General features: G+C 52.2%; 1 protein-coding gene across 1 annotated transcript in view; it reads left to right on the forward strand.

The window, feature by feature from the left end:
* Positions 1 to 9,587: 9,587 nt before the first annotated feature.
* The window catches only part of DHRS3 (dehydrogenase/reductase 3), a 48,811-nt gene continuing 41,082 nt past the window's right edge, over positions 9,588 to 17,316 (forward strand). Inside the window, exon 1 of the mRNA XM_055582269.1 lies at positions 9,588 to 10,177. Coding sequence (XP_055438244.1) covers positions 9,983 to 10,177 — 195 coding nt within the window. The 5' untranslated portion in view covers positions 9,588 to 9,982. The remainder of the gene's footprint in view (positions 10,178 to 17,316) is intronic.

A 17,316-nucleotide genomic window follows, 5' to 3' on the forward strand; every position in this document is an offset into this window, starting at 1 on the left:
GCCAAGCCCGAGTGTTGCAACTACCGAAGTCTGCACGCCTAGAGCCTGTGCTCCACAACAAGAGGAGCCGCCGCAATAAGCAGCCCAAGCACTGCAACGAAGGGTAGCCCCTGCTTGCCACAACTAGAGAAAGACCCAGCGCAACCAAAAATAAATAAACATTTTTTTAAATAAAGTTTTATTGGAACACAGCCTGCTCACTAGAGAGGGTGTATTATAGCTCCTTACATGTTGTCTATTTACCTGTAAAGAGCTATAATACCTATAACATATTTACTATTGCATTATTATACACACATATGTATTATATGTATAATACATATTAACATATAATATACATGATACATATAATAGTATGTATAGTAAAAGCTATTTACATACTATTTACACGTCATCTATTTACATATTGTTTATATCTACATATCATCTATTGCTACCACAGCAGATTTGATATTACAACAGATGTTTTATGTTCTGCAAAGCCCTTTACAAAAAAGGTTCAACCGCTTCTGGCCCAGGGTAAGGAGTTCACATTCCTATGGCCCTTGCTCTGGTTCCGGGGAAGAAGTTTTATACATAGGCCACTCAGTTACCTTCACCTTTTTTACCTCCCCTACCTCCTGCCCCAGACAAGGTTAAAATGGATAACCCCACTCACCCTAGATAGCATGTTCTTTGGGGATATGAAACCAGGAGGAAGAAGAACACCTAATGGGCACCCTCTTCTTGCCAGACATCGGCCCACTTAAAGACATGATCTCACTCACAGACTTTGAGAACAAACTTATGGTTGCTGGGGAGGAAGAATGCTGGGGGAAAAGGATAGGGAGTTTGGGATGGACATGTACACACTGTTGTATTTAAAATGGATAACCAACAAGGTCCTACTGTATAGCACAGGGAACTCTCCGCAGTGTTACGTGGCAGCCTGGATGGAAGGGGACTTTGGGGGAGAATGGGTACATGTGTATGCATATGTATTCCTGAATCCCTTCCCTGTTCACCTGAAGCTGTCACAACATTGTCTGTTAATTGGCTATACCCCAGTACAAAATAAAAAATTTAAAAAACAAAGACATCATCCAGTGGGTGGCAAAATTCCCATTTCAAGGATGACAAAACCGAGGCTCAGAAAGGGAAATAATCTGCCCAAATGTGCACAGCTAATAAGTGGCACAGCCTGGATTGGAACACAGCCTTGCCAAGTCCAGAACCATCCTGACAACAATACCCACACCCTGGTTTAGAATTATTTGACCAACCAGAAGGCAGAAGGAGGCAGGTGATGACTGCTGGGCGCCCCCCCACCTCCCTACTCCCACCCTCACCCTCACCCTGGGCCTCCACCCGAGCTCTCTTGGGTTACACCCCATCCACCCCACCCCAGCTGTGTTCCTGCCACATTCCCAGCCTTGGCTCTCGCCTGCATTTCCACCCAACCCTGGCAGCCAGAATAAACACGGCCTGCCCCAGCGTCCACTCACACGGAGCCTGAGAGCCCACCTCCCTGGACCACAGCCTGGGATTCAGGACAGCGAGGCAAAGGACAGCCTGCGGGTGTGTGCCGAAAGTGGCCCTGGACCGGCCAGGAGACATGCGTCTACGGACAACACTCACCTGTGTGGGGTGGTTTTCCTGGACTGAAACGAGCCATTCTACCTGCCCTTTTTTTTTTTTTTTTTTTAAATGTATCCTGTCCTATTAGCCAGGCCTCGCCAAGGAGAAAAGGGGCCCTCTTGGCACACATTCTGCATTAGAAAGAGGAGGTATTTTATGAGGTCTCCAGCCTCTGCAGACTGTGGTGTCCCCTCCCCACCGAGAACCTCGACTGTCTAAAGCCTGCTTTTCACTCTCGGTCTCCTCTGGCCAGGCAGACCGCAGGCCATCTCGCCCAGTTCCTGTCCTCCTGAGAGTCTGTCCCCATGAGGTGCCCCCCAAGGCAGCCCATCTTACACTTCAGGGAACACTGGTTTCCGCTCAGCCAGAGGTTCTTTAGTCCGACTGCTCAGTCAACACTGCCAGCTGTTCTGCTTGGGGCAAAGTCTCCAGTTGTCAAAGAGAGCCGTGTGTGTGTGAGTGTGTGTGTCTCCATGGGAGTGTGTGCATCTGTGTGTGTCTGTATGCGTCTACTTGTATATGTCTGCGTGTGTGTTTGTGTTTATCTTTGTGTCTATGCATGATTGTGTCTGTGTATGTATTGGTATGTGTCTGTGTGTGTCTCCATTTGAGTGTGTGTGTGTGAGTGTGTCCGTGTGTGTCTATTTGAATATGTCTCCTGTTTATCTTTGTGTCTGCATATGATTGTGTCTGTGTGTGTGTTTGTACGTGTCTGTGTGTGTCTCTGTGCAGGTGTGTCTGAATGTCTCTGTGTGTGTCTGTGTTTATCTTGGTGTCTGTGTATGATTGTGTCTGTCTGTGTGTGTTTGTATGTGCTGTGTGTGTCTCTGTGTATGAGTGTCTGCATGTCTCTGTGTGTGTCTGTTTCTTTGTATCTGTGTGTTTGTATTAATGTGTCTGTGTGTCTCTGTGTGTGTGCATGTTTATCTTTGTGTCTGAATGCCTGTGTGTATCTCTGTGTATGTGTGTCTCTGTATATGTGTGTCTTTGTGTCCACACATCCATGCATCAAGTTACAGTTTGTGAAGCCTTGCTCAGAGGCGTGTCCCTCTCAGAGCAGGGACCTCCCGGAAGGTCCCCGCACTGGGCGCCCATGGCAGCAGAGCTCCCAGTTACCTGGTACCTGGAGCCGCCTCACACCTGAACATCCCACAACCTGCTCACCAGTCACCCTGCACCCGCTCGTGGTTCCCCGCAGGGCCCATCATGTCTCTCTCTGTCCAGTCACGCTGAAAATGGAACCCGCAGTCACCCTTATGCTAGGGGACCCTGACTCAGCGCTCCTCAGATGTACACAAAAAGGACGTGGGGATCACCGTAAGTAAAATGCAGAATCTCTTCGGGAGGTCTGGGGTGGGGCCTGGGAATCTGCGCTTCCCACGAGCACCCAGGCAACACCAGGCTGCGGGTCTAGGAACTCAGTGAGCACGGGGACCTTGGGTGAGCTACCCTGCCCACCCTCCCCCAGGGCTGCTCCAGCCCAGCAGGCATCCTCCCGTCACAGAAATTCTCTTCACTCAGATTTCCCTGGGGTTCACTCCTCATTCCTACAGGGTCTCTGCCCCTATGCCACTTCAGAGTGGCTTTCCCATCCACTCCATGAACAGCGGTGAACTCCTGCATCTGTATGTTCCCAACCCATTCTCTCCTGTCTCCCACCTGCCCTCATCACTCTGTGCCCCACCTTGCCTATATTCCTCATGGCACTCTTCACCTAGCAGTGGGGGAATGCCAGCCCCATGAAGCAGAGCCTGGCACACAGTCACTGCTCAATAAATATCTAGTGGATGAATAAGTGGATGAATGAATAAATGCATGAAGGAAGGCACACATCTGAAATCTTTCACCACTTTTGCTCCCGAGGTTGTGTCCCAGCAACTCTATTTCCTTATTGGTGGGCAGCAGGTCATCTTGTGTTTTATTATGAAACACAGGGTCAAGATGAAATGATCGATTTGAAGGTGGGGACAGCAGAGCCTCAGCGCATGCTCCACTGCACAGGTCACACGCCTACCAGCCAGGCCCTGCCCCTACCCTTGAGAAGCCCCCAGGGTGCTGTGAGATACAGAGGAAACCAGCAATTACAGTGCAGTGTCACTGTGCGGGGAGGTAGGAAAACATAGGGGCCAAGAGCAGAAACCCCTGGGCCAGCCTTGGCTGGGGGAAGGGGGCACCAGGGACTAAACAGGGCAGTGGATAGAGCTTCCTGGAAAACATACCACATGAGCTAAAGGAAACCGTACAAGATGAATAGGGGTTTACTCAGCCAAAGAGGAAAGGTCCTGGAGCAAGTGTGCTGGCGGGGGTGGGGGTGGAAGGTAACCAGGTGAAGTGAGGAAATACACAGCAGAGGCCAGTCCTCGAGGCCAGTCCAGAAGCCCTACTCTGGGGCCATCCAGGAACACTGCTAATGTAAGCCCTGCATCTTGTTTGTGGCTGAACTGGCTTGTCAGCAATCAGGCAGCACCCCCATAGAAACAAGAGCTGGCATTTACTGGGCTCTTGTATGGGATTTTATGAGACCTAATCCCAGCCTCGCTGCTGTCCTCCCTTTTCAAATGAAGAAGCTGGAGACAGGAAGTGGGGAGTGCAGAGCTGCGATCTGAACCAGATCGCCAGACCCCAAAGCCAGCATCATCGCCCTACTGCCCCTCTCTGACACATTCGGCCTTACCCCCAACCCCGTGGCCCCTACAGGTGGTGGCCAAAAGGGAGAGACTCCACAACCAGTGGCTGACTGGCTAACCAACTGAAGTACCCCCTGCTCCTCCAGCTTCTGGTGGCTTCCCTGTTAGGTGTCTGTGGAGCCACCAGCCCAGAACAGGCCATGGGTGAAGGTTCAGTGCCATGACACATCCTAATGACAAAGGAGAGAAGAGCTCGCGAGGTGGTGGGAGAAGTGAGAAAGGCTTCGTGAAGGGGCTGTTACCAACCAGGGGCCACCCTGAGGCTGGGAGTGATTGAAGGCAAAAGGAGAAGAGGGGGCCAAGGGTGAGACAGTTAGCACCACCGATTTAATGGGCATGAACTTGTGCAAATTCTGGGAGATACTGGAGGACAGGAAGGTCTGGCACAGTGCAGCCCATGGGGGTTGCAAAGAGTCTTAGTGACTGAACAACAGCTGAGAGGCAGCCCTGGGCGGTTCCCAAACACTGGCCAACACACACATTCTGGGGCTCCCGCCCTAAGATGTTGGCCCGGGACATCTAGGCTGGGAACCCAGGAATCTGCATGTTGACAAGCTCTCCCAGTAGATCTTACACACTTTGGAAGACAGCCACAGATAAATCCAATGAGCTGAGCACTTGACCAGGTTCAAATCCCACCTCCAGCTCTGGGCTATATGATCTTAAGTGACTTTCTTAACCCTGTAAGCCTCAGATACGTAGAAGGCAAGGCTTGAAACCTGTTTGTTTTTCCAGCTCTCAGCTGGAATGGTGATAGGGGAAGTTCCTGGTTAAAGGACTACACAAGAGCATTCATGTGCTTGGCACTGTAGATGCAATGCAGGTGGGGGTAAATTCAGAACTGGGGCTTAACAGACACACACTACGATATAGGAAACAGATAAACAACAAGCGCCTACTGTATAGCACCGGTAACTATATTTAACATCTTGTAATAACCTATAAAGGAAAAGAACCTGAGAAAGAATATGCATGTGTGCTGGGTCGCTTCAGTCATGTCCAACTCTTTGCGACCCGATAGACTTCACTCCACCAGGCTTCTCTGTCCATGCAATTCTCTAGGCAATACTGGAGTGGGTTGCTATTTCTTCTTCTAGGGGATCTTCCCGACCCAGAAATCAAACCTGTGTTTCTTGCATCTCCTGCATTGGCAGGCAGGTACTTTACCACTAGCACCACCTGAAAAAGAATATATATATAAACAGAATACTTAGCTGTACACCTGAAACATTGTAAATCAACTATGCTTTAAAAAAAAAAAAAAGCATAGTTTTTTCCCCCTCTCTCTGGGGGAAAAAATGGGACAGAGCCCTGGGAGCATGGGGCGGGTACAGTGTGGTGGCCCATCCAGGGCCAGCAAGTTCCCCTGCAGGTAAACAGGGCTGGCTCTCTGGGGGGCCCACCTCTACCCGTGAGCTGCTGGCTCTGGGTTGGAAGGCGGCTCCAGCCTGCCCTGCTGGGTCCTTGCACCTCCCGTGCCCGCCCCACACCGGGAGAGCTGAGTCATGGAAAAAGTTAGTTCTTTGGGCTGCAGCTTACCTCCCTCCTCCATCAAGCCTACAAAGGCTCCTTTCACGTTTCCAGGAGTGGAGAGAAAACTGTGGGGCCCTCTCCCAGGCTGGGATGTGAAATTTCAAACTTCACCCTGGAGTTAAATTCCCCACCCCCTGCTCCCAAGTAAGGGAGGAGGGGGTACCAAGAGCCAAAAACACAGGTAGGAGGAGGTGGGAGAGGAGGGGGAGGGGTTGTGTCCCATTTAGTTCCTACTGAAGCCAGGTCACGGGGACCCTCTGGACCAGCCCACTGGACTGTGCATCCCCCAGCCCAGTACCCTCCTTGCCTCCATCTTCCCTGGGAAGTGGGGGGACATAGAGGAGATGACAGACAGAACCTCTCTGGGAAGCTGATGATGGAAGAGGCCTGAGTCCACAGGATGCAAGGCTGGTAAAACTCACATCCTGAAGGTGGAACAAGTAGAAAAAAGGTGTCCTATTCCCAACCACAGTTCATCTTTCAGGGCTACCTGACATGTTCCTTTACGGGCTTCCCAGGTGGCGCTAGTGGTAAAGAATCGACCTGCGGGAGACAAAAGAGACATTGGATCCATCCCCGGGTCAGGAAGATGCCCTGGAGGAAGCCATGGCAACCCACTCCAGTATTCCTGCCTGGAGAATCCCATGCACAGAGGAGTCTGGCAGGCTACAGTCCATAGGCTCACAAAGAGTTGAACACAACTGAAGCGACTTAGCACGCACACACAACATATTCCTTTATACTGTGATTTCACTCTAAACCTGCCGTTTGGGAGAGGTTAAGGGAAGCCCCCTGTGTGGTCTTGAGTTGAATGAGTCACTTACATTGCTGAGCCCAGTGTTAATACAGTGGCATCGTGACGCCCACCCCTGGAGACTGTTTCAGAGATGAAGTCAAAGTACGTGTAACGGTCCTGATACGCTGAAGGTTAATTTGGGTTCTCAACCCCCTTCCCACTCAAACTTACACCCAAGGCAAATGTAAGTGGGACCTAGAGGTCTCCCAGCTGATGTGGTAACTGAACAGGGTTGGCTAGCTGGTGAGCATCAGTGGATTTCGGTGAACACACTGCTGGGTTTAAGAGTTGCTTCACATACCTGTGTTTCAGTAACCTACTCCACACAGCAGCGAGTGTGTGGGGAAGTGGAGCTATGATACTTGCAAGCCTTTTTAGGCTTGAAGTATTCATCTTAGGTAGAGAGAAAAGCCTGGAAGGAAAAGGATACCTGGTAGGGTAGAAGGAACACTGGAGGCTGGAGACTTGGGCAGCTTGGAGACGCAGTATCGCATCCACACCACTAGGCGGCGTCGAGGATAACAGATGAGAACAGGCTGCGCGAAGGGGTTTCAGCGCCAGACTTTCCCCAGTTGTCTTGGCAGGCCCCGCAGACACCCGCCACCGCTGGGTGGGGAGAGCCTCTCCAGGGCTGGGATTTCTTTCCCATTTTTACAGACCTCCTAGGTGGGAGGAGGCCGTCATGTTGACCAAGTCCTGCCTTTAGCCGTGGCCTGGGAGTCTAGGAAGGCAATGGCCTGCCTTGGGATCCTGTTTTTGGAGGGTTGGATGGAGGCAGGAGGGAGCCTGGTCCTCTCTTCCTGCCAGAATAGGGTGGGGTGGGATGGGGTAGGAAAAGGAATCATGTCTGGATCTGGAGCCCTCCCTCCTGCACTACCTGGCCGAGCGGGATAATGATACCCGCCCTTGCAAGGTCAGTGGGAGGATTCAGTTTCAGATTTGAAGCCCTCAGTGTAGAATAGTCTGTCATCCAGCCACACTCTTCCTACCCTTTTTTGCTCTTCCAGCGGGTGACATAATGACTTCCCAAATTCACCTGGAAGGAAGATCCACGCGGGCAGAAGTTTTCTCCAGAGCTACAGGGTCTTTGCAGCCCAGGGAGGAGTTAAACCCCCAGCCACCCCCTCCCCAAACCAGCTTTTCTCAAAGTGACATTCTCCCCGGATCCTCAGCAGATCATTAAACGGCACTGATTCCAGCACACCCAGCCCTGTTCAATCAGAAGGTCTGGGGGTGAGGCCCTGCACTCCTCGCCTGAACAAGCCTCTCTCTGGAGAACCGCTGGCCCAGATTACAGGGCAAGCTCCCTGGCTCATCCTCCTCTTTTCCTCCAGGCCTGGGACCATCAGGAGCAGCAGGAGGCAAGTCCGATCAGTGATTTTCACTGGCTCTGCTTTTTCCTGACTCACCTCCCAGACTTTCTGCAACAGACAACTCTAAATAGCTGGGTCCCACCCTCCAGCAGGGGAGACATTCTGGTTGGGAGAAAGCAAGAGGTTACAAGGTGGGCCCACCCAACCCTGCGGAGGGCAGCCCAGGGAGACCCAAATCGAGAAGTCCCCTGCACAGCATGGCGGGGCATTGGGGGGGGGGGGGGGTAGGGGCGGGGGCTTGTAGGGGGGTCAGGTTTAGCAAGTTTTGTTTACAGGCGTTTGTTAAGGAAATTGCTGTCAGTCAAGGTAATTCTAGCCCAGATGAGCAATAAATACGCTCCCAGCTAATCTTATGGGGATTTTATTGACACCTCGGGGGCAGAGGTTCCCTTACCCTGCCCACCCCCACCCCTCAAAGCAAAACCTTGCTACCCAGCTGTTCCCCGTCCCCCGCCCACGCCAAAGCCCCGGCCCTTACAACACGACGGACTTGGGTCAGACTTAGAAAGTGCTCTCTAAGTGAAGACAGGAAGCTTCTGAGTAAGGGTCAGAAGTGGCTTCCTGGTCCTACCTGGAGGCAGGGGATGATCAAATGACCTGAAATAAACCCTGGGCGACCTGATGGATCAAGGCGAGCGTAAGCTCCCCCGGGTCTCCCCGGCAGGCACACTGGCGGTCACCTGGCCCGCAGCCTTCCCTGCTCAGGCAGACCGAACCCCAGGCCAGAAGGCATGTCTCGAGGAGGGAGCCGGTTCGCTGGAGTCGGTTCCAGCGTGTGCGAGTTACTGCGGCGAGCCCTCAGGGACACAGCCGGCAAGCCCATGCTTGCAGCTAGGGGAGCCGGCCCGGGGAGAGCGGAGTCTCTGCGAGCCCGTGTGCGCGCCCGGGCGCGCACCCCACCACTGCGCAGGGGGAGGGGAGCCCGCGGCAGCCACTCAGAGGAACCGTGGCGAAGCCTCAGAACAACTTTAACTGTCAATCAGACTTAATGGGGTATTATAAAAATAAAAAAAAATGGGGGGGAAAAGGGCCGCCCTCTCGTTCTGAGCCGCGGCTGTCCCGGGAGCGAATGGATAAGGCGGCGTAGACCCAATCGTCCGATCCACTCGCGCTCCGCACCCGGGCCCTCTCCAAGTTGGAAAGGACAAAAAGAAGGCAATAAATGCTAACAAGGGAGAGAGAGGGAGCCGGATCGAGCGGCAACTCCCAGCCTCCGCTGGAAGAGAGAGGGAGGGAGGGAGCCGGAGAGAGCGGGCGCGCGCGAGGGCGAGCCATGCACGTAAAGAAACTGACACCCGGACCCCCCACTTCTCCTGCACGTTGCTGGCAATCAGATCGCGTTTAAGCAATTTCCTGAGCCCAAGAATAGCAATGAGTCTGGAGACTTTCGCGGGCTGAAATTGGGAGCTTCAAGCACTTTTCCCCCCTACTTTCTTTTTTTTTTTTTTTCCTGGAAAAGGGGGGGGGCGCTACAATTTGGAGACGGTTTTTTTTTTTTTTTTTTTTTTTTATCTTGCACTTTGAAACCGCGGGACTGTAGCAGGGTGCGCGCGTGTGGTTGGTGCTTTTTTTTTTTTTTTTTTTTTTTCCTTCCCCTGCCTAAACTCCTCTGTCAGCCTGTAAACATTACCTGAGAATTCCCCAGCCGAAACGGCTGGCTGCCGGGGCAAGAAAGTTCTTGTTAGAACTTTCCACCTCTGGCTTCCCCTCCACCCCTCTTACTGTCCCAACCTTCGGAGACGCTTTTTCTCCTCCGGAGGATTTATCTTTTTTTTTTTTTTTCTCCCCCCTCTTTTTCTCACCGGGTGCTTGCTTTGCATTTGGGAAGAGGTGATTTCAAGAGTGGCCAGGTGGGACGCCTCTCTGCCCCCTTATTCGGTTTATTTATTATTGTTTGGGGGTGTTTTCTTTTTTAAGTCCTGTTTTGTTCGGTCCGGGGAGTTTCGCCCCCGCCGCCCGGCTCCGCGGCGCGGAGGATGGTGTGGAAACGGCTGGGCGCGCTGGTGGTGTTCCCTCTGCAGATGATCTATCTGGTGGTGAAGGCTGCGGTCGGACTGGTGCTGCCCGCCAAGCTGCGGGACCTGTCCCGGGAGAACGTCCTCATCACCGGCGGCGGGAGAGGCATCGGGCGCCAGCTAGCTCGCGAGTTCGCAGAGCGCGGCGCCAGAAAGGTACCGGGGCCCCGCGAATCCAGAGTGGTGGGGGCCGGAGGCGAGGGGGGCCCAGGGGACAGGGGGTGCGCCCACCTGCTGCCGCTGCCGGAACCCGCGCCCAGGGTCTGAAAGTCGCCGGCCACCCTACTTCTCTGCGCCACCCGCGAGTGCTGAGCTAGTTAGTTTCACCTTGTACATTTCCCGGGCAGCCGACTGTCTGTCTTTTTTGGCAGGTCCGGAGCTGCCCCTCTCCTTTGGGATCTGTGGCTGGCTATTCACCCCCACCTCGAAACTTAGCAGACCCACCCATTTCCCACATTCTTCCCTCCCAAAGGAAGGTGTTGCGTTTTTTCCTCCCCTCGCTTTCCCTCTTTGCCGCCACCCTGGTAAGGCTGGGTGTGTGCGCTCCTGGGTAGACCGGGGAGCCGCCTGCTAGCTGGCGCTTCGTATTTTCCTTGGCAACCCGCTTCCCAGCCCCAACCTGGACGGCTGCGGCTCTGGAAGCTGGGAAAGAGGGGGTACTCGGTGTGGTTTGAAAAGCGGGAAGCGGTGGTGGATGTCTAGCCTAGCCTGATAGGCACTCGGAAGCCAGGTGTTCCAAAATCTAGAGAGAGGGGACAGGCTAACCAGCAGCTGATCAACAGTTCTTGTTCTCGCTTCAGTGCTGCCTCCGCATATCCACCCCCCACCACCACCCAAATACAGCCCGGGAGGGGATCCCTCCCCCTAAGAGGAGAGGTGGCACTGTGGTGAACCACCCCTCCCCCCTTCCAACTCCCAAGCCCTGCCTTTAACTTTTTGGTAGTTCCAGCACCTCTTCCTCCAGTTTTCCCAGACCTGGTGCCTAAGAGTGGGGAGGCTGAGCCAGCTGTCACCCAACGCCAACCCAAGCCAGGCTGACTCACCCAGTGACTAGAGCAATAGAGAGAGAGATTTGAGGCCAGCAGGCTGGGCTGTCTCCAGCCAGCCCTGTGAAGAGGAAGAGCAAAAACAGGGAATTAGTTTGAAATTTAAACTGCTGTGAGCGAGGGGGGTGAAAGGGCCGGCAAAGCCAGCTGATCTGACATGGAGCCACATACCTAGGGGATTAAGTAAATATGTACTGTAGAAAACCAAACCTGCATGTAATTCCAGGTTGCTTTTGTTTTGTTAAATACTGCCCTGAGATTTACAATTCCTCCGGGGTGGCTCTGACTGGGACTGAATTTTGGAGCCTGAATTATCAGCCAAAGCCGATTGCCGATTAACTCTTCCTTCCCTGGGTGGCGTTTAGAAGGAGGTGGTGGCTGTAGGTTGGAGGCTGTCAAGGCTGAGTAAGTTAGCTGGGGTCGACTGTCCCCCAGCTCCTGCTTCTCCTTGGGTGGCTTGGACAGCTGCTTGACCTTGCAGTTGGAAGAGGAGTTCAGAAGTGTTTTTTAACCCTTGGACACACCGAAAAAGGAGAAGCAGAAGTTGTTCTCAGCAGTTTCATTTCCTTGGGAGTGATGCCCTCCACCCCCCCCCCCACATCTGTTATGGAGGAGTGGCAGATGAGGGTGCCCTTGCGGGGAGGGGGAGCCTGGAGGGTTTGGGACAATCGTATGTGATTGTCATTCCCTAGCTGTCTGCATCCCACAGAAACTTTTCTTCTGGCTCTTCCAGCTGGCCCAAGTCCTGCGTCTCTCACTGCTCTTGTAACTGGCTGCAGTAGGCATATGAAGAACTCTTTTAGTCAATCTGGAAAAACTTGACTGACTATAAACAAGCCTAAATTGAAAGAAGTGTATGGCACTGGGGTGGGGGAGGGGCAGAGCGGCACCATACACTGGGAACCATGCCCCACTGAATTTGAAATGGGTATCTTCTGAAGAATAAAGCCAGGACCATTGAGTGATATGGCTTAATTGGTATCTGGTCACCAGAAACAGGAACCAGGGGCCCTATGAACCTTCCAGTGCCATTTACCATGTGTTCAATCCTCAGACCTCAGTCAGAACGACCAAGAGCGCTCCCTATAACTTGTAATTATCAGACCAATTACTGGAGCTGCGTTTTAATGAGCCTTAGGCTCGCTGTCATGGCTGGGAATTTAGAATCAAGGTTTCTTGCCCGAATCCATCTGGGGCCCAGTGAAAGGGCCTTGGGACCACTCCCAGAGCTGGGAGTGTTTGGGGGGCTGGTGGGCTTGGGGACACAGGGCTGAGTGTTGTGGAATGGGGACTTTGGGGCAGATGGCTGAGAGAGTTAAGTGGATGGTGGGCTCAGGGTGGTCGTGGAGCAGCTGGAGAGAGCTGGGGAGCATGGCGCCCACCCACAGCCTACAGCAATGTTAGGCAGGCCACCTCCATGGCCCACGTGACCCTCCTCCCCCGGGTGGAAGGAGAGGCAGGATCCATGGGGAAGGGCCCCCCTAAAGAGAAAGAAGGGAGGAGAATCAGAGCCTGCAAATTGCTTGCATGTCTGAGAAAGGTCTGTTAGCTTTGGGGGGAGCAACAACCCAGTTTCCAAAAAACGACCTTGAGTCAAATGATTTGGTAATATTTGGGGGCGGTGGTGCCCTTAGGCTGCAGAGATGACCCAAATAAGGGTTTTTCTTAAAGAGACCTAAAGGCACGAAAGTTGGAAAGCTCCTCACCTTGAGATATCTCTGCTTAACTACCTTGTACAAGGTTCACCTGGACAGGGCCACTCATGGCCCAGGTCTCCAAGGCAAAGACTCTTGTTGGGTAATTGCCCATTACAACCCCTTTATATTTGCTGTGTCCTTCTGGAATTCCTTCCATGGAAGCATTCATAGAGCTTGGGCTCACCTCTACACCTCCAAGGCTCTATCTTGGCTAGAGGTAGACCTAGCCTCTGCTTTTTGACTTTGACCTGGTTTTAGCAACAGCCCCCTGAGGGACAGAAGTGAACTGTTTGGAAGTATCTACAGGGATTGTTCCAGCCTCTGGCCCAGTAGGAGGTAAGCGGCTGGATTAGAGGCCTGGGCCATGATGGCAGAACCCTTGAGCAGGGACCCAGTCCCTTCATGGAAGAGAGAGCCAGCCAGGACTCCGGGATGCATTTCGCAGACCCAGTCTGAGGACTGGTTCAGAGTTGCACCTGCTTTGTTATTGAATTTATGGTCCATGGGTCTGTAGCCTTTTTCTTGAAGAAGCTCACTAGGAATAGACCCTTCACCTAGTCTGGTGAATCACATCCATTCAGCAGATCCTTCCCATCCTGGCACTGGGCCAGGCCCAGGCCCAACTACCCCTTGATGACCACCTCAGAGAGACCTAGTCCAACAAATCTGCCCGAGGTGTCTGTCAAGTGTTCAGTGCAGCGCTGGGCCTAGAGAGGGGTGGGTAGAGCAAAGAAGGCTCAGAGACATGGCCAGGTGCTTACTGTCAAGGCACAAGCTATAGTGTATGTTTCCTGTAGCTGCCGTAACAAATGACCACCAAGTTGGTGCCTTGCAACAACAGAAGTGTATTCTATTTCTAATCTGGAGGTTAGAAATCTGAAATCTGGGGGTTGGTGGGGCCCGCCTCATTCAAAGACTCCGGGGAGAATTCTTCCTCCTCCCTCCCCCTCCCTCCGCACTCCTGGTGGCTCCTGGTTGGCATTCCTTAGCTTGTGGCAGCATCACTCCCATCTCTGCCTCCTTCTTCACGTGACTGTCTGCTATCTCTCTGTGTCTTTGTGTCCTCTCTTCTCATAAAAACACCAGTCATTGGATTTGGGCCCACACGAAATCCAGTATGACCTTATCTTGGGATCCTTAACTAATTACATCTCTGAAGACTTTATTTCCAAATGAGATCACATTCTGAGGTCCTGGGTAGACACAAAGTTGGGGGGCGGGGCGCGGTACACTACACAGAAGGCTTCCCAGGTGGCTCAGTGGTAAAGAATCTGCCTGTCGATGCAGGAGACACAGGAGACGCAGGTTCGATCCCGGAGTTGAGAAGATGCCCTGGAGGAGGAAATGGCAACCCACTCCAGTATTCTTGCCTAGAAAATCCCATGGACAGAGGAGCCTGGTGGCTACAGTCCATGGGGTCGCAAGAGACAGACGCGACTCAGCACAGCACGGTACAGCATACTACACAGAGAAACCCAGAGCCATTCATCTATAACAAGAGTTCGTGGAAGGCTTCCTGAAGAAGGTGGCATTTGAGTGAGGCTTAGAGCACATCAAGAGTTTCAACCAGCAGAAGTGGGGGAAGGGTAACCCACGTGCAAGAAACCAGTGATGAGAGATTGTGCACCTGGCTGAAACTGGGGACGGGATGCAGAAGGGAAAGAAAGAAAAATGATGTTGCATGGACTAGGAATCGGGGGAAGGAATGATTTGTGTCTCACACTCTGAATTAGGCCAGTACTGATGAGAATAGGAAAAAGGAGAAAGAGGAGAGAAGGGTCCAGACAGGTAATCTTGGAACCCAGAGTCATCAGGCCAAAGTAGCTGCGTTAAACAATTGATGTGTCATGAAAGTCACACAGCTAGGGTGACATGGGAAACAGCAGTGGTTTACTTCCCCCCTTCTCACCCAGAATGCAGCCTTTGCTAGGAATTTCTAGGAAAAGTACCAGGTTCTCATCTAATGTAGTTTGGGAGCAGGAAAGTAGGCTACCTGTCCTAACTGTGGCTTCTAGGAAATTCTTTCAGCATGCAGCATCTGGTCCTTGGGTTTCAAACAATGGGCTTTACAATTTGGACTGTCACCTGAATAGACAAACACCTCCCTTTTACTGCCGCACCCACTTCCCCTGGGGAACAAAGGTGCCCACATCTGGGACCACGCCCCTTGTGACCAGGCTCACCTGGGTTCTAGACCTGACTTTGCTACAACCCTGAAAAAGTCACTCCCTTCTCCAGGCTGCAGCTAAGAAGCACACCTGTAAAAATGAAAGGGGATGCAATGATCCCTAAGACCCTGGCATGCTCTAAAATTCTGTTACGGCTCCTGTTAGTAGCTTCCCTAGTAGCTCAGGTGGTAAAGCATCCGCCTGCAAGGCAGGAGACCTGGGTTCCGTCCTGGGTTGGGAAGATCCCCTGGAGAATGAAATGGCAACTCACTCCGGTATCCTTGCCTGGAAAAGCCCATGGACAGAGGAGCCTGGCAGGCTACAGTCCATGGGATCACAAAGAGTCGGACACGACTGAGAGACTAACACACACATGGCTCAGCCATCCCAGGAAAGCAACCTCGTGCCAAGTTCTCTGCAAAAGACATTTGTCCTCATCACTGAAGATCTGAGCCTTTTGTGCTGTGCATCAGATCCCACTGAATGAAAAAGCAGCAGCTCAGAGTTGGAAAATGTGCCCTCAGTCTGTAGACGGCCTCACGTCCATTTCTAAACCCCTTTAACAGCCACCAGGTAGCCGACTGTGTGATTTATTTTAACTCTTGCAGGAAATGTTAGTGTTTTCAACTTGTGGCTTCCAAGAGAATGAAGGGCCCGAGTTTCCCAATTAACACGTCAAGTGGAACTTGCAGGGTATATCCTAAAATCAGAGAATGCGCCCTAACCTGGAAATACTGATCCTGGGTCAGGATGTCCATCGTCCATCTACCTGGGCATCTGCTCATTCTTGGGCAGATTCCAAGCTCTTCTGAACTTTCTGCTTTTTAGAGCCTTGGCCATTGGTTTATCCCCCACCCAGAGGCCTTCCAGTCTCTGTATCAAAATAGTTACTTTCTCTGTCCCATCTTTATCTTGTTATTTGCTGAGAAACGATCCTTACCACTTTAAGAAAACTATCTTGGCCATATTGATGAGAAGGGAGCCATTAGCCATCCTTTCCCCCAAGGAAAGAGATCCAGTTGTTGTCCTCACTACAACTTGTCCCTAGAGTCCTCATCCCAACCTGCCACTCTCAAAAGCCCACATAGTTATGGGCACCTGGGCTCGAATGGTTCCAGACCCAACCTGTTCTTCTGTATCCTCAGGCCGAAGCACAACCTTACCTAGAATGTTGTAAGATGTTCTCCTTGCTCCCTTTAGAAGACACACTCTAAAAAATACACCAAGTATATACGATGCTTGAAAGGCAGACATTTGAAACATATTATTCAGATGAACCAAGAAGGTTGGGAATGAGTTGAAGCCAAATGAAAAGGAGACAAGCAAATCTGTTTAGATACTAGTGTTCCCAAATGCACACTCATCTGCCGTGAGATGAGTGAGGTCCCTTAAAAGGCATGAAGTCTTATTAAAGTTCTGGATTCTCGAAAAGAGACTTCCCTGGTGGTCTGGTGGTTAAGACTCCATGCTTCCACTGCAGGGTGCACAAGTTCAATTCCTGGTCTAGGAAGTAAGATCCCCTGTGCTACACGGCACAGCCAAAAGATAATTTTTTAAAAATTATAATTAAAATTTACAAAATTTTTTAAAATGCCAAATACCAGAATGGTTGGTGGGAACTCATTCATTCATTCCACACGTCTGTGGTGCACCCTATGTGTGCCCAGCACTGTTCTAGGCATAGAGATACCGCAGCAGTGAGCAAAGCAGACACCAGTCCCCACCCAAGTGGGTCAGCAGTTTGGTGAGGGAGACAGATAAAAACAGGATGCAGAAAACAGCCCGTTACGTCACAGTAAGGAGGAAACAAATGAGGTCCAGTGACAGACCTGACGGGAATGGAGGGAGCAGCATTCCAGGTAGAGGGAAGAGACAGACAAAGAAATGTACCTGGGATATCTGGGGAGCTGGGAGGGGGCCACTATGGCTGGAGCAGAGTGAGTAATGAGGGCTGCAGTGTAGGGGGCAGGGGATGGGCCAGTAATGGGGGGTCAGGGAGCAGAACAGGAAGGGGTGGGGTGGGAGAGCAGAGCAGGAGACTGGGAGCAGGGCAGGGGGCGGGCTGGGGGAGCAGGGCAGGGCAGGTAGGGCCAGCAGTCTCTAGAACCGGCTCTGGCTTTGGCTCCAAGTGAAGCTGGGAGCTGTTGTTCTGCAAAGGGAAGTAGAAGAGACAGGATCTAACCCAAGTCTCTGCCAGGTCACTTAAGGAGGGGGGGTGGAGGGGTGGAGGGGGTGGCAGGCCAAGGGCAGGAAAGGGGTTGGGGTTCTTCTTGGGCTCCTCTAAGTACTTGAGACCAGACTTGCCTGGCTCCCTTCTGAGGGCATTCTAAAGCTTGAGTCTGCTCTCAGCTTGGTGCTTGGATCTGAGAAGACACTGCTGTTGA

Source organism: Bubalus kerabau, chromosome 5 (assembly GCF_029407905.1).
Source record: "Bubalus kerabau isolate K-KA32 ecotype Philippines breed swamp buffalo chromosome 5, PCC_UOA_SB_1v2, whole genome shotgun sequence".
Taxonomy (NCBI): Eukaryota; Metazoa; Chordata; class Mammalia; order Artiodactyla; family Bovidae; genus Bubalus; species Bubalus kerabau.